The sequence below is a fragment of the Lissotriton vulgaris genome, chromosome 8 (assembly GCF_964263255.1).
Source record: "Lissotriton vulgaris chromosome 8, aLisVul1.2, whole genome shotgun sequence".
Lineage (NCBI taxonomy): Eukaryota > Metazoa > Chordata > Amphibia > Caudata > Salamandridae > Lissotriton > Lissotriton vulgaris.
The window spans coordinates 1,239,657,803-1,239,675,565 of record NC_141696.1 but is presented as its reverse complement, the minus strand read 5'-3'; the positions used below and the strand labels follow the sequence as shown (position 1 = coordinate 1,239,675,565).

General features: G+C 41.6%; 1 protein-coding gene across 1 annotated transcript in view; it reads right to left on the bottom strand.

Moving 5' to 3' along the window:
• Window positions 1-17,763, bottom strand: part of KATNAL1 (katanin catalytic subunit A1 like 1) — a 321,796-nt gene that overhangs the window by 78,629 nt on the left and 225,404 nt on the right. Inside the window, exon 9 of the mRNA XM_086935151.1 lies at window positions 2,300-2,434. Within this exon, the coding sequence (XP_086791277.1) occupies window positions 2,300-2,434 (135 nt within the window). The remainder of the gene's footprint in view (window positions 1-2,299; window positions 2,435-17,763) is intronic.

The window sequence follows — 17,763 nt, the reverse complement described above, 5'->3', positions numbered from 1 at the left end:
TAACTCTGAAGAGAAGAAGGGATATTGCAACCTTAAAAGCAATGACTAAGACTTTGACTTCTGATTTGGTTACCTCTGCTAGGGTGCAGTTTCAACTAAAGCACCCAAATGCAGGCATGATGATGGTACCTCCAAGCAGGTTTGGACCAGGCAAAGGTTGGAGCGGATTTAGACAATCCTTTACATTAAATCAAAAAAGGTAAGGAATCTAAGGGATTAGGTTGTCTCTGCTTGTCAACAAATTTGCACCTGAAGGAAGCTACAAATTCAGAAAACTTGTAAGTAGAGAATAAAAAGCTTTAGCTTCACTCCACGAACAAAAACACAGATTTAGAGTGCAATCGCCTCCATTCTCCGAACTCTAGTTTGGCCCTGCCTGCAGATCTAGTTTGGCCCTGCCTACAACTAGACAGCTCTCTGAAGAAACATTTACTGTTGCCCTGTGTAATACCTTTGGAAGAATATTCTTCCTTTGACGATCTAGATGCCAAGACCACTGATGCACTGGAGATTCCCAGGTTAACTGTCAAGGCAAAGACTAATGTCCCAACAAAGATTTAGGAATCTGCAGCCAAAGATGGAGACCTTTTCGACATGTAACAGACTCCTTCTCAAACTCATTTTAGCAGCAGAGAAGTAACTGTTCTCAGATTCAGAGGGGCATGGTACAGTTCTTGGCAGTACCACAAACCCCAATGGACCCAGAGTTTGAGGGCAAATACCATCCCAGAAAATGTGGGAACTACAGCTTTTCTGGACCAGGCAAGGCATCCTCCTTCTCTTTTTTCCAATGGTGAAATCATGAAATATTGTCAAAAAGCCTTCTTTCAAATTGTAGAGTACGGCCTGCTTCCCTGCTGCTCTACAAACTGTCCTACAATAGCATCTCAAGATCCTTTACCAATTGCACCTTTAGTCTTTTGCCAATCTATGCACATCTAGAAAGGTAGCTAGCATTTTACCTTCATTCATCAAATCATCCATCCTGCTAGTATTAGTAGAATTTTGGATCACAGTGTGAGATGGATAGTTATATATTACTAGTGGACCTCAGGGGACTGAGGTATAATCAAACACCAGGATGTGGGTAGATCTTCTTCACCAAAGATGTTCAGGGACTCTGTTGCTGCTGATGCATGCTACTGTGCATCCAGCGTTGTACCCTTATGTATTGAAGGGTCTTCTTGGATTGGTAGGTGGGGTACAACAGACAAGAGGAGGCGTTTTGGTCAGGGGACAGGCACAGATTGCACACCTCATGAGTCTGTTCAGGGTTATTTCGTGTGTCAGTGGTTCTGAGAAGGTGTCCGTTTGTTCCTTCATCCTTATAGCATTCTCTGGAAATGAAGGACTGGAGGCATTCTTGGCCCCAAAGGGTGTGAGGTGCTCAACGCCCCCGGCATCGAAGAAGGTCTTTGGGGCTGCCAAAGGTATTTACTCATTGCGGGAATGAAGGTACAGGAAAATGTTCAAAACAGACAAAATGAGAATGGAAAGTAGTCAAATGGGGCTGACAAAAAAACACATGATCAGGAAACAACAATCTCAGAGCCCACTCTGTGCAAGTCCGAACCTTTGGCAGACAAAAACAATCTAAAATGGTGTCGGTACTCATGCACAATGTACATTGAAATGAGGAGTCATACCACAACTCATGACTTGAGAGGTTTCATACAAAAATAACTTGCAAACACCTGAGCCCAACACTAGATAGTAGAAATATGTTAAGCATGTGTAGCTACAGCCACATATGCTATAAGAATACATTTCTAATAAACAATAGGCATCCGAAGAGCCACCGCCGGAGGCAGATCCTTCTCCTATCTGGCGGCCAAGACATGGAACTCCGTCCCCATCCACCTTCGACTGACCCAGGACCATCTCGCCTTCAGGAGACAACTCAAGACCTGGCTGTTCGAGCAGTAGCGGACCCCCTCCCCCAAGCGCCTTGAGACCCTCCCGGGTGAGTAGCGCGCTATACAAGTGTTATGATTGATTGATAGGTTAGTTTTTGTTTTGACCTCCTCTATATTTAATGATCCTTTTGAATGCAGGTCTATGTGAGGCGATATAGGAGAACAGTGTAGTGGCCATTGTCTACTAGGTATGACTCTGGATATATACTATATAGCTCTATAAATTATGCAACAAGCTAGCCAACATCCCCAAACCAATTGTCTAAATACTTATTTTCTTCCTTATTCTCCATTTCCGCTGGCTCTTTACAAGGATTTGGGTACACTAAAATGGCACTTACTGCTGTCCCTAATACGCAAATAGGAGATGCATAACACTTTACCTGTTGGCAGAGGTATGTAAATCCTTTTTTCTAATCTTCTTCGTAATGCCTCATCGATGTCCCATGGAAAGTTTGTGGCAGCCAACACCATCACCATCTTTGAGGGGTCATCATTCTCTAGAGCACCTCCAACACCTGGGTGTTAAAGAACATACAGATAAGTGACACTACAAATGTTTTCAAAACAAGTTAACTATTTTACCTCTATCAGGACTGGAGCCTGATCACAAACTTGATATTGCACTGAGATGTACTTGGTGGGAGGCTGGGTTGGGCATGGGACGGCACAGAGCAGAAAGAGATAGGCTACTGACTAATTATTATGACATATTCCTTCAGAAACCTGCCAGGAAGCGATAAGGAGAGAACTACAACCTAATTATTATGACATATTCCTTCAGAAACCTGCCAGGAAGAGATAAGTAGAGAGAAGAGAACACAGAATCACCCTATGTATTATTGGATCACTGTTGAGGATAAAGTACATCCTATACCGTCATTTTTGTGTTCAAAAAGGGAAAGAATATACACTGTAAATGCTTCCTTCTACCGGTATAATGTCTGAGCTTGGATTGAAGGATGGGTGATATCCATCATAGTGGTAAGATCTGCTTTGCAAAGGAGGTCCTAACTCATGAACACCAAAAAATGGCATTACAAGAGCCTTACCATGGAAAGATAATAACACTTGGCCCCTGAGAAAGACGAAGAAAGTGCAGAAAGTATTTACCTGCAACACTGGCTTTGTGTCTGGTTATCAGTGATATATTCACATACGTTGCATGTAGCCTTACAGTATTCAGAAACACGTGACTGTCTTTAATCAGACCAGCTTAAAGTTAGGAGAAATCACATAATCCTCAGAAATTTAATGCCACCTTCAGATAGCTTTGTCAAGCAGTTATCTGTACAGCGGCTCACCATTCGTAAACGAGCACAATTCAAACTCCTCACCCACACTTTCAAGGCACTACATAATACTGGTCCAGCATACCTCAACAATCGCATCTGCTTTCACAAACATTCCAGACACCACCACTCGACTGGGCTTTTACTTGCACAAATCCCACGCATAAGGTAAACCAGTTCCGGTGGTCAAGCCTTTTCCTACATAGCTCCTTAAGTGTGGAATGACCTGCCGCTACACATAACACCTCTTCCTCATATCTTGAATTCTCCATAAACCTGAAAACCTGGCTTTTCAGGTAGTCATGGTCATGTTCTATGCTCAACGGTGCCACTAGCCACAAAGGTTCTGTTCTCCTTGAATTACCTATCAAGGCTGCAGTTGTGGCCCCCAAATGCACTGCACCTCCTCCACATGAGAACTGTGAGTTCTGGAGCTAGGTAGTCATCCCCTTCCTGAATACATCTGTGTGCACATTCTGAATGTGTAAGACTACTGACCTGGTCTGAACTTCCAGCACCAACCAGACACATTACCTAAGCTTTTCTTGTCCCATTACCAGGAGCAGCTAGCATTTATGAGCGTCGGGACTCAGTTCTCCTTGTTTCCTGCCCTGTTTTTATTTCACAAATAGTGACTAATACATTATTATTTGTATTATTTACTATGGACCTCCCTTTTGCGACACCAAAAATGGGTAATGGCATGTACAAATACTATTTTGCGAGTCACTGACTTGCAAAATAGGGTTTGCGAATCTCGCTATTAGGAAGGGGCATCCCTTCTGTTAGATTTGGGGGGTCTCTATTTGGCATAGGTAGGTACCTGTGACAAATAGAGACCCTTGCATCTAGTCAGGGTAGGGGAGTACACTCCTAAAATAAACCCTGCTCACCCCCTGCTCACTTTGGTAGCTTGGCACGAGCAGACAGGCATATCTCAGAGGCAGTGTGCAAAGCATTTGTGAACACATACAGTAACCAAGTGACAACACTACAGATTGACACTACACAAGTTGTATATTAAAAATAAGTATCTTTTATATAGATTTAACACAAGACCACAAACGACAAAAATCCACCACATTGTACTTAGAATGGTAGAATTAGCTTAGTTCTCTCTTGGATGTAAAATGTGACACTTTGAGTCAATGTACCTTAAAATACGTAACCCAATACAGTGAAAGTGTTGCAGGGAAGGTGATGCATCGGTTCCTTACACGCAAGAACGGTGATACGTCGGTTCCCTACTGCTGCGTTGGGGATGGTGATGCGTCGCTTCTTCTTTGCGAGGGCAGGTGATGCCTTGGTTTCTTACTGCACTTCCAGGGCAATGCGGCAAGCAATGCCGTGATGCGATGAAGATTTGGTGCAAAGAAATAAAGATGTTGTCTTCTTCTTGGTGCGATACAATGCGGACCGCGAAAGGCCCTGCGACATGCTTCCCAGTGATTTGGCGGCGTCTGCTGCGACGTCGATCCTCTTCTCCGGTGATGCGCGGTGTTTTGACAACGATGCGAGCCGCGACAGGCTCTGCGACACGCTTCCGGGTGATGCGATGGCGTCTGCTGTGACGTCGATCCTCTTCTCCGGCGATGCGAGGTGCTTCGGTTGCCCTGCGATGACTCAGCGGTTCTTGTGGGCTGCGACAGGCCCTGCAACATGCTTCCCGGTGATGGGGTGGCGTATGCTGCAACATCGTTCCTCTTCTCCAGCGATGCAAGGTGCTCTCGTGTTGTGAAGCGACAGCAGCAGTTCAGCATCACGCTTCTTGCTCGCGAGTCGTGCTTCCAGCTCCTTGCGACACGCAGTTCCTCAGAAAGCCCAGCACAACTGCAGGCACTTCCAAAGAACTCTTGGGGAGCTGGTGGGTGAAGTTTGTTGTCCCTGAGACTTCAGTAGGAGGCAAGCTCTTTTCTCAAGGCCTTGGAGATCCTTACAAGTTGATGAAAGTACACAAAGTTCCTCTCTACTTTCTTTGGCAGTCAGGCAACCACTGCAGGCCAATCCCCCAAGCAGCACTTCAGCTTAGGGATAGTCTCTCCTCAGTCTCTCTGGTTCCACTCCTCAGCAAAGGTTTCTTCTTGTCCCTAAGTGATCTAAAGTTCTGGGGTCTGGCTCCCCTCTTTTATACACAGTTTCCCTTTGTTCTCTGAAGGCAGAGAGGCCTTTGCCTAGTCCAAACCTGTTCTGGTCAGTCCTGAGCACTCAGTTTACATGACTCCTTCTTTCCTTTCCTAGTGCAGGGCAGGGACATCAGACGCACCACAGGAGGTGGAGCCACCATTGTGGAGGGAAGGCACAGGCCTATTCAGGTCCCAGGTGCAACTCCTCCCTCCCATCTGCATGCATATCTCTCTATTCAGCCCTGTGCTGACTCACCCTGTCTCCTGGAATCCCCCAGCCCCTGTCGCTCAAACTAGGCAAGGAATACACAACCTAGCAGAGGCAGGCTTGGATAGTTAGACAAGAAAATACCTACTTTCTAAAAATGGTATTTTCAAACACAGAATGTTAAAAAAAAAACTTCACTAAAAGATGCATTTTATAATTCGGAGCCCAGGCATACTAAACTCGAATTTCTACCTAGTTCCCCGAGTCAGGTCCGATTATTCTGGCCTTTGGGGAATAGGTAGCCTTGCAATAGTGATAAACGAAAATAGCTGCAATTCATTATTAGGACATACCACACACATCAGGGTTTGTCCTAACTTATACTTACAATGCACCTTGCCCTTGGGCTACCATAGGAGTGTCTGATATGAAGAAAAGGGAAGGTTTAGGGACTGGCAAGTGGGTGCACTTGCGCAGTCAACATGGCAGTACTAGACTGCACACAGGCTCTGCAATGGCAGAACTGAGACACACTTTACAAGATGATTTTGTTGGTGGCACAACCAGTGCTGCAAGCCCACCAGCAGCATTTGGTTTACAAGCCCTCAGTGCACTGTACTAGGGTCTGACAAGTAAACCAAACCAGTCACTCAGTGAATCACTAATCCATACATCAATTTACAATAGAGAGAGCATATGCACTTTAGCACTGATCAGCAGTGGTAAAGTGCCCAGAGTCATAAAACCACCAAAAACAGGTAAGACAGAATACAGGAGGAAGGCAGAAAGTTCAGGGATGACACTGCAAAAAGGGCCACATCCAACACCTTCCTAATTGCGAGTCACTATAACATGTACTACACTCACAGTTTACCACCTACTTCAATAGGTGGTAAAACTGTTGCAAATGGGAAGGGGACACCTTCCCCTATGTGACTACGTGAGTAAATTGTATTGTATTTGTAGAGTTCTCTCTATTAGAATGTGCATGAGTTGCTAGGCAAGCTAAAATGTTATGTTTGAAGCACTAGAGAGAGCTGAAAACTGGTAGGAAATGAAGCTGGAGGTGCCTGCTCTTAACTTGGAATAAAAGACTTTTCTTGAACACCTTGCCTGGACATCATCTTTACATTGGCGTCGAGGATGGGATCCGAACCCACGCGTGCAAAGCACAATGGATTGCGCAAGAGGCAGATCATCAGTGTACCTTCACCCTTGGATTTGGATGACATTTTAATATGGAAATCATCTTACAATGTGAGTAATCTCCAAATTAAATCTGATTAAATTCAATTGCCCATCAAGATGAACAGTGGAAGCTGTGAGCTAAAAGAAGTGAGCTTATATGTTTTTAACAAATCTAAAAGAAGGAAGTGCTAAATCTTTGACAAATCTCTCAAGGGTGCCTATTGTCGTCAATGAGTTTAATATCTACAAATTGCTTGATTGATTTATCGACATCCAGAAGGTTGCAACTGCAGCCTATATACATTTCTATATCTAATGCAATGTGAAGAACAAACTGCCAACTGCCACGTTGTTTTGCCTTGCCATTCATTAAGAGACTGTGCTCGAGTTGCTTTGTGAGACTCAAATATCAATTTGAGACTTTACTTCAGTTTGCCAAAGAACTCAAATTTCGTGTTTCCAGAAGTACTTATATTTACTGCCTGAGTACTTGTATTTACAGCCTGATAAACAACAAAATCGTAAAAAAAAAAGTGCAGCGCTTCTATCTTTAAAGTGTATGCACATCGATGGTGCCACTTTAAAAGCCCCTGCTGAGAGAATTCTTTATTGCTGATGTAATGTAATGTATATTGTGTGTCATACACCGCGTGATGTTTCACACGGTGTAGGACCGTGCTGTTACACGTGCATGTGCTGTTGCTCATGGATAAACATGTTGTGTTTTAAATGTAATGTTACTCGCGCATGGATGCCTGATCCGCGGTTGGCCATTGTCACAGTTGGCTTGCCGCTGGTCAGACGCTCCGCGATCGGGTGGAGTTTCTATCTTGAATAAACTTCATCTTGAATATCATCGAAAGTCTGCTGATTGGTTCATCACATTTTGGCGACGATTGGTGAATTAAACTCCACCCCATACCCACGCAGGAATTTATATTCAACTTACTTCGGAAATTCTGGATTTGACTCTGCCTCTCATTCCGGTATTGTCGTCCTTGGAAAATATTTCCTGTTTATCACGAAGCAAGACCTTTTTGGTAAGACACAAGTTTCAATTGGCTATCCGAGATTTTAGAGGCGTGTCTACTTGTTTACTGGATGATTCTTCGTACTTCGTTAAAGAGCCTTGCCAATTGGTTGGTGTCAATCAGCTGAGTGAAAGACTTAATATCATTGGTTTTGTCTATTTCACCACACGCATTTCAACGATGTATTCGGCGTGAAGGTTGAGAACTTTGATTGAATAGACGTGTCACCAGTGAAGATTAAGGTATTGTTATTTGAAGTGTGTTTACAATTTGGAAGACGTATCTTAAACGATGCGCACGTGTGTCTGACTGCCTTATTTAAAGGAATTACCAAAGCGCATCATCTCAAGGATACGCACGTTTGAAAGTGTAATTATAATTGCGTATTACTACAGCGATACGCACGCTTGTTCAGAACAGTATAATTTTAATCGCGTATTACTTCAGCGATACGCACGCTTGTTCAGATCAGAGTAATTATATTTGCGTATTATTCCAGCGATACGCACGCTTGTTCAGAACAATATAATCTTAAAATCGTATTAGTTCAGCGATACGCACGCTTGTTCAAAGCACAGTCTGACTTCCTAATTGAAAATTGTTATTAAAGCGTATTGCTTCAGCAATACGCACGCTTCTTCTGAACACAGTATATTCATATTACTTTAAATAATTTCAAAACCTATTGATATTACGATACACTTGCTTGCTTTAAAAAAAAAGTGATTCCTTTGTTTATGCATGTTTATTATAACATTTTATAAAAAAAACTATTTTACTGCAATTCATATTATAATGTTTAACATTATGTTGTTGTGCACATTTTAATGATCTTTTATCCAACTGGTGTTATTTCTAAAACTTAATTTATTATTTTCTTGTTTTATTTTATTTTTGAATATGTCTAACAATCAATGGCATCAAATTACGCAACCACCACCATTTTTGAGTAAACCAGGTGCTCCTGACATTATATGGACTGAATGTTTGGTTTATTCGAAAATCATTTGATTGCTATTGATGCTTCTGAGTATTCCTCTCAACGTAAATTCGCATTCTTTTTGGATGTTTAGGTCAAGCAGGTCAGTGGATTTTTAAAAGTATTACCCCTATAGCTCCTCCTATTTCTCAAGATGAAAGTGGAGATAATCCTTGGAATATTTATATTGAAGCCATTGTTAGACTTAAAAAACAGTTCTGTGATGAACCTAATATTATGCTCGAGCGCCACAATTTTTATTCCAGGAAACAAAAAGAAGAAGAGAAAGTAGAAGAATACATTTCTGCGCTTAAGAGTCCTCGCTATCACATGTAACTTTGAACCTTCACCAGATAATTTTATAAGAGATCAATTTGTGTTCAATTGCGCTTCTAGGAAAATTAAACAAAGGATCCTTGGATGTAAAAACTCATTGTTAAGTGAGGTCATTGACCATGCTTTAAGTATTGAACGGTCTACTTTGACTAGTAAGGTGGTTATGGAGCCAGCCAAGCAAGTAGTTAATGCATTGGACTATTCTGATTCTGATCAGGAAGGAGCTGTTTGTGCAATCAATTCTAAAAGCAAAACTCAAATTAACTATAGACCTTTTCAAAAGAAAAAGACTATTTTCTGTTATAGATGTGGTTCGAAAGACCACATAGGTAATGCTCCAAACTGTCCTGCACTTAAGAAACGTTGCTCTATTTGCAAGAAAATTGGCAATTTTCAAGGAGTTTGTAGGTTTAACAAGAAACCTCCAAATGTAAATTTCATTGATGTGGATTCTTGTTCTAATTCTTTAAAGAATATTGTTGTAACTTTAGATTATAATGGCGATGTGGATTCTATCAAAGGTCCTTTATGTTCCGCTATTATAGATAACGTTCCGTTACAGGTTATGGCGGATTCGGGTTCGCCATTTACAATCCTCAGAGACTCACTTTTTTATGAAAAATGGGATAGAAGAGTTGAGCTAATCGAATCTGATGTAAATCCCAAGGCATTTGGTGAGAAGGATATCAACATGATGGGTTATTTTGAAGGGTTGGTCCATTGTCTTGGGAGGGAAACAGTAACTAAGATTTATGTTGCCGAAAAAGGTAAGAACATTGTAGGGTGGAAAGATCTTGCTAGGATGGGACTATATCTAGTCCCGGGAGATGATAACCCTATCAAGGTGGGGGAGTTACCTAAACCTAAACCTGTTTCCAGTGATTTTCCTGTTTCCTGTTTCCATTGTGGACGCCCACCCGCCCACCCGTCAACTCCGCTCATTAGGAGCAGGCCTTCTGGCTGTCCCCAGACACAAAAAAGCCAGAATGGGAGGCAGATCCTTTCGTACTCTGGTGGCACACAGATGGAACTCTCTCCCCCTGAGCTTAAGAGTGGAAACATCGGAGCTCATCTTTCGCAGGAAACTGAAAACATTCCTCTTTCCTAAAGATTAGCCCGTCCTGCTATGACTGTCGGAGCAACTGACTCTTCTGACAGCGCGGGGACACACTGACAGTGTAACCAGGCGCTATACAAAATCAGAAATAAATAAATAATAGAAATAAATAAATATGTTCTGATACAAATGTTCAAGATATTATTTCTGAATTCAAACCCGTTTTTAAGGAAGTGGTTGGGAGCGTGAAAGGATTCGAACACAAGATCAGGTTGATACCTGGGGCTCAGCCTGTTGCACATAAGCTTAGAGCGGTTCCATTAAGTGCAAGATCAGAATTGAAGAAAATGTTGAATGATTTATGTGATCAAGGCATTATTACACCTATTAATTATTCGCAATGGGTGGCTCCAATTGTAGTTGCCCGCAAAAAGACAGGAGAAATCCGGCCATGTGCGGATTTGCGCTCCTTGAATAAGAATATTATCGTAGACTGTCATCCACTTCCTAGGATTCATGAGCTTCTGGCGAACATTGGGGAGGCCATATGGTTTTCGCTGATCGATCTCAGATCAGCGTACCATCAAGTTTCATTGTCTAAGGAGTCTCAAGAACTTACATCGTTTATCACACCCTTTGGAGCTTTTAAATTTCTACGTCTCCCTTTTGGATTAGCATCAGCCGGTAGTGTTTTTCAGAAGCTCATGGATTTGTTATTTCACGGAGTAGCAGGTGTTAAGGCATACCTTGATGATATTTTGATTTTCGCTAAAACTTTAGATGAGCATAATAAGATTATAAGACATGTACTTTCAATTTTAATGTCCAGAAACATGACAGTCCGCAGCGATAAATGTAAGTTTGCTGTGAACAAAATTGATTATTTAGGTCATACTGTCTCTGACCAAGGCATTACTCCTAAATTCTCAGTTATCAGGGCCATTGAAGATGCAAAACCTCTTTCAGATAAATATGCTTTACGATCTTTCCTCGGCTTAGCTGAGTATTATGCTAGGTTTGTGCAATCTTATTCTCAGTTGGTTGAGCCTTTAAGACATCTTCTACGGAAAGGTTCCAGTTTTATATGGACTGATGAGTTGAACAGAATTTTCAGTGAACTTAAGAAGATGATTGTTTCAGCTAAGGCCATACACGCTTTTAGGGAGGATGCTGTTTCTGTTGTTACAGTAGACAGAAGTATTTCTGGCCTGGGTGCGGTCCTCACTCAGAAAGTTAACAGTCAGGTGCAGACTGTCGCATTTGCTTCTAGAGCTCTTAAGGATTTTGAACAAAGATACAGTACAATAGAGAGAGAAGCTCTAGCTTGTGCCTGGGCGGTCCACAAATTTAAGATTTATATTTGGGGGAGGAAATTCGAGTTGGTTACTGACCACAAACCTCTAATTTATATTTTCAATAAGTCTAACTCTGCTTCCATGTCAGCGAGACTTATGAGATTAGTTTCGAAGTTACAAGAGTTTAATTTCACAGTTAAACATATGTGGGGGGGGCAAGAATTTTCGTGCTGATTGTTTATCCAGGATGGCAATGGTCAAGGATGATGAAGAAGACTTTCTGGTGGAAGATGTAGAGTGTGTTACTCTAGTGGGCGCTGTAGATGAAATGAGTGATGTTATTTCTGAGAGTGATTGGAAGGAGGCTGCCGCAGTTGACAATGTTTTGTTAAAAGTTATGGACTTTGCTACCCATTGTTGGCCTGAGCCTAGGGGTTTGAGCGGTGATCTGCGTAGATTTGCTCAAGTTGCGGAGGAACTCTCAGTGGAGAATGGTATAATTCGGAGAGGGGAGAAATTTGTCCCTCCTTTCAGACTTCGTGAATCCATCATAAATAAGGCACACCAAGGTCATTTAGGGGTGACTAAAACGTCTATGCGTATTAAACAACATTATTGGTGGCCTTCAATGGATATTCAAGTCAGGAATTTGATTGACTCTTGTCCTGAATGTTTGTTGTCTGACAAACATTGGCGCACTTTAAAGGTACCTTTGCATCCTACTGAGTTTCCTGACTCACCCTGGGAAAAAATTGGTATTGACTTTTCAGGGCCGTATTCCATCTTGCAACAAGAGAATAAGTATGTGATTTTATTAGTCGATTATTTTTCAAAATGGATGTATTTTGATTTTGTAAAATCTCCAGATTTGGATTCTACCATAGATTTTCTCAAAAAGATTTTTGATTTGGAAGGGTCCCCTAAGTCAATTGTCACGGGCAATGGGACACATTTTGTTTCAGATAAAATGTGTAAATTTTTGAAGGAGATGGATATCAAGCAATTGAAGGTGGCATTATATTCTCCAACCTACAACAGTTTAGTTGAGAGGGGGAACAAGGTAATTAAAGAGGGTATCCAGACCGCAGTGTCATGTGGCTATAAGGTTGGGGAGTTTGTCAAACAAAAAGTCTGGCACTATAATACATCTCCTCATTGTGTTACTGGAGTGTCTCCTTTTTCTCTTCTTAGAGGGAGAGAGAATCGTTCTATTTTGTTTCCTTCGTGGTTGTGTCAAAATGCTGTTGGGAAAACAACTGATTTAGATTCGGTTAGGAAGACAGTACGAGATAAACAAAAACAAATGAAGTTGCATTTTGATGGTGGTTCGGATGGTAAACTTGTGGATATTCTGGCAGGTGACTGGGTGTTGATTAAGAATCCTGGGAGAGTAATCAAAGGCCATTCAAAGTTTTTTTCACCAGTTCAGGTTTTGAAAGTTAGCAAGGGAGCTGCATTCCTTGGTAAAAAGGGTTGGTGGAATAAGCGTCAGTTAGTGAAAGTGACAGATCAACAAGCTGAGATCTTTAAAGATTAACTTAGAGAAAATAGTTCAGATAATTTGGATTGGAGTTTTTGGCTGAGTGTACCTAATGTTTCAAATGAATTCACTGATATTTCTCCTAGCCAAGCTGGTAACCAACTTACTGTCAGGAATTTGTAAATTCACGAATTGTTGCTGATAATCAAACTTTTTCTTCATTTGGCAGACGTATCAGAGTACCGGAGAGATATAATGAATTTATTAGATTCTGAATGTTTATTTAGTTATTTATTGTTGGCTGTTGTAAGGGGGAAGGTGATGTAATGTAATGTATATTGTGTGTCATACACCGCATGATGTTTCACGCGGTGTAGGACCGTGCTGTTACACGTGCTGTTGCTCGTGGATAAACATGTTGTGTTTTAAATGTAATGTTACTCGCGCATGGATACCTGATCCGCGGTTGGCCATTGTCACCGTTGGCTTGCCGCTGGTCAGACGCTCCGTGATCGGGTGGAGTTTCTATCTTGAATAAACTTCATCTTGAATATCATCGAAAGTCTGCTGATTCGTTCATCACAGCTGAAAAAGTAACATTTTACTTCGAGGATTTCTCATCTGTCAGGAGGTATTTTAAAATTGGAAAATAAGCACGGAATATTACCGGCTTTGAATGTCATGCTAAGACACAGAATCTTACTGACTTTTAATGCTGCGCTGAGACGGTCGCGTGTTCCAGCTTTACTTCATCGCGTCATTACTTGCCGGTGTATTGTGCCCAATCTCCTGTAGAAAGCGGACTATGCGACGCTGCTTGTCGGCCATTTTAGGAAATTGGGAAGGTTTCCATTCATATTTACTCAATACGAGGCCATCATAATTCAGAAGACTTCGTTTTTGAACGAAGGTGTAGCACAGGAAGACAAGGATTACTAGATTGGCACTGACTGAAGTAAAGATCATTCTAAAACAGATTTTAATTTATAATCTTAGTCTATTTTTTTATAACTAACATAATATTTTATTTACAGGTGGACTCATACAAAGAAAAAGCTGAAAAGATTGTTAATGCTATTTATAATTCAAGTTTATTTAACAATTTAACAATCAATAACTTGGTTTACTATGTAAGATCAAGGCTTATCTGCACCCCCTTCTTTTCTGCCAACCCCTGGAGAGCCTGTTATTCCGTGGAAAGAATGGAAAAAAATAATTTTAACATACATTCTAGCCACAAGTGTAGATAAATAGGGGCCGCCAGCATGAAAAAAAAGCTATATTACTACACAATTTAGGAGTAGAGGGGAGGCGTTTGTATGAAAACCTCCCTGAAGTTTCCCTTGGGGTAGGGGATGGTCAACCTAGTAATATATACGATATGAGCATGCAGATGTTAGATTCAAGGTTTATTACTAAGATAAATGTAGTTCTTGAAAGACAAGTTTTTCTGTAGGGTTCAGAAAATGGATGAAGATATAGCAACTTATGTAGCTGCTTTAAGAGGTCTATCACTAACATGTCAGTTTGAAAAATTAGCAGATTCACTCATACGTGATCAAATAGTAAGATGTACCAATAATAAAAGAGTACGTGAGAAATTACTTATAAGAGATTCCACTTCAGAGGAAGCCATACAAATAGCTAAAGGGCTGAAACACACAGATATGTGGATTAAAGAAATGGATAAATGTACTAATTCATTAGTAGTTAAAGATTCTGAATCAAAATATATATCCTCCAAAAGTTCTGAAATTCATGCATCTATTGATAAGACTAAAATAATCAAGCCAATTGTCAAATCTCAGCCTAAACCTTTGAACAAAACGGCTGATAAGGGAAATGATTATTTTCAAGTCAATAAGTCTTCTCCTAATGTGGGTACCCGTCCTATCAAGTGTTATCGTTGTGGTGCACCAGGTCACATTGCCCCCAACACCAAATGCATGGGTAGGAATGCCATTTGTAGAATATGCGGGAAGAGAGGTCATCTTGCTAAAGCATGCAGGATGAAAATGCCCTTTGTACAAGAGGTTGATGATTCATGTGAAGATGTTCATGAATTAATACCGTGTATTGATAACATTGCTATTTCTCAAGTTTGCCATATATCTGAAGAGCTTGTGAACACAAGTATTGACAATATCAATGTGGAAAGCACTGACAAGTTAGAGAAGCCGCATAGCATCATCAATTTGGACTCAAAAGGTGTAAGGATGTGGATTGATTCAGGTAGTCTGTATATACTGTTATCTAAAGAAATGTATTTCAAAACATGGGGTGCATTGAGCGATGAGAAGTCTTGGGAAACTCCAGATATTAAAGCAGTAGGGTATGGTGGTAAAACCATTGATATAATAGCTCTTAAATGGATGGTGATTGAGTTTGAAGGCAAAAAGGTTTATGGACGTGTGTATTTAACAAAGCGAGGTTCAAACTTATTAGGATGGCATCACCAAAAAGATCTGGGGATTACACTAAATTCTAACTCTTGTGAGCCTGTAAAATCTATTGTTGTGCATGATGTTAACAATTATGATTCATCAATTATGGAGAGATATTCTGATGCTTTTTCAGATGAATTGGGAAAACTTAAGAACTTTTCTCACAAGATTATACTTAAAAAGAATGCGATACCTGTTGTACATAAGGTGAGGTCTGTGCCTCATCTTATGAGGGGACCTTTGCAGGAAGTGCTTGATAAGTTGTTGAAGATGAATATAATTGAACCAATTGAGGCTTCTGAGTGGTTGGCGCCCATTGTCGTCGCGCCAAAAGATGGTGGGAAGAAGATTTGTTTATGCATCGATTTACGCGACTTGAATAGGAACATTTGGGTTGATCGCCAACCACTGCCAAACATTTCAGAAATGTTAACTGCCATGGGTGGGGGTAGTGTGTTTAGCGTAATCGACATGTCTGCAGCCTACCACCAAATTGATCTCAGTGAGGAATTGAGGTATCTCACATCATTTGTAACACCGCTGGGGGCATTTCGCTACCTCACAATGCTGTTTGGGCTAGCATCTGCCTCAGCGGTGTTTCAAAGGGTAATGCAAAAGGTTCTCCAGGGGATAAAGGACGTTTTGTGTTTTCAAGATGATGTGCTGATTGTAGGTAGACACGATGAACATCATGACAAAGTAATGGATGAAGTTTTATGTCGCATGCTGGAAAACGGATTGACTATAAAGAGGAAAAAATGTAAATTAGGGAAATGTTGTGTGAATTATCTAGGGCATGAGATTTCTAAGGGTGGGATCAAGCCTAAGAAGAGTATTGTATCTGCAATTAGAGATGCTCCCACTCCCATGAATAAGTACCAACTTAAAAGTTTCTTGGGACTGGTGGAGTATTGCTCCAAATGCGTGAGGGGATTTACCGAAATTCTGGAGCCATTACGTGCATTAATGAAGTCAGGTGTGTCTTTTGTGTGGTGTGATGCATGTGACAGGGCATTCAAGAAAGTCAAAGATGGTAATCTGTGTGCACCTAGTCTTGGACATTTTGATGTCAGAGATAAAACTTTTATCACCACTGATGCCAGTGCAGTCGGGATTGGGGCTGTTTTGACACAGGTAAATAATGGTGAAGAAAAAATTATTGGATTTGCATCCAGGAGGTTGCAAGGAGCTTAGACATCGTATTCCGTAATAGAGAAAGAAGCTCTAGCGTGCTGCTGGGGAATTAAACATTTTGGTATTTTGTTTGGGGCCTGCCATTTAAGCTTCGTACTGATCACAAACCACTTAAACATTTGTTTATTTTATTTGTGTATTTTATATAGTGCGCAGCTACCCCAACGGGGTGTCCCGGCGCTTCTGAGTGAAAGCAGAGTGATAGTCCTGGGGGGATTAACAAAAGAGAAAAGTTTTTAGTGCCTTACGGAAGGGTAATTCTTCCTGGATCATCCTAATTGCGATCGGGAGTTTGTTCCAGAGAGTTGTGGCACAGACCTGGAAGGTTTTACCTCCAGAACGTGCTTTCCTGAATCTTGGTATGGAAAGCAGATGTTGGGAGTTGGAATGGAGGTTCAGAGAGTTACAGTAAGGACGGATACTAACAGAGAGGTAGGCCGATCCCCTACCCCTAGTTGCTCGATGGGCTAAGGTCATGGCTTTGAATGCAGCTCTTTGATGGATTGGTAGCCAATGTAATGCTCTGCGATGTGGCAAAATATGGGTGCGTAGGGAAACCCCGCAGACCCGCCGAACAGCCGCATTCTGGACTGTCTGGAGCCGATGTAGGAGGCCCGCGGGCAACCCTAAATACAGGCCGTTCGCATAGTCCAGGTGAGATGTAATCAATGCCTGGACTATGGTTTTCCTGGTGTCACTAGGGAGATAGGTGATGAATTTCCTAATCATCCTGATCTTGGAAAAACAAGCGGCGGAAACGGTCTGTATTTGGTTGCTAAAAGAAATATTTGAGTCCCACTTGACCCCTAGATTGTTTACAGACTCCTTAGGGACAGGGGGAAGGCTGAGTTCCTGTGGCCACCAGAGAGTTGCATCAAGAGGGGAGGGTTGATGGAAAAAGAGAACCGCCGTTTTCGCCGCATTCATGCGGAGGCAGTTATGGTCCATCCATTTTGAAATGTCCCGCAGACAATCCTTCAGAGGATCAAAAGTAGTCTGCTTGGCACTCTCATAGGAGAAAAGCAGCTGAATATCATCTGCATAGCAAGTAGCTATGATGCCCGACCTAGCAATGAGTTCAGCCAGAGGAGAAAAATAGACATTGAACAATAGTGGGCTCAAAGCCGAGCCTTGAGGGACACCCCATTTCAGGGTACGACTAACAGAGGTAAAAGGGTGAGTATAGACTGCCTGGGTGCGATTAGACAAAAAAGAGGTCA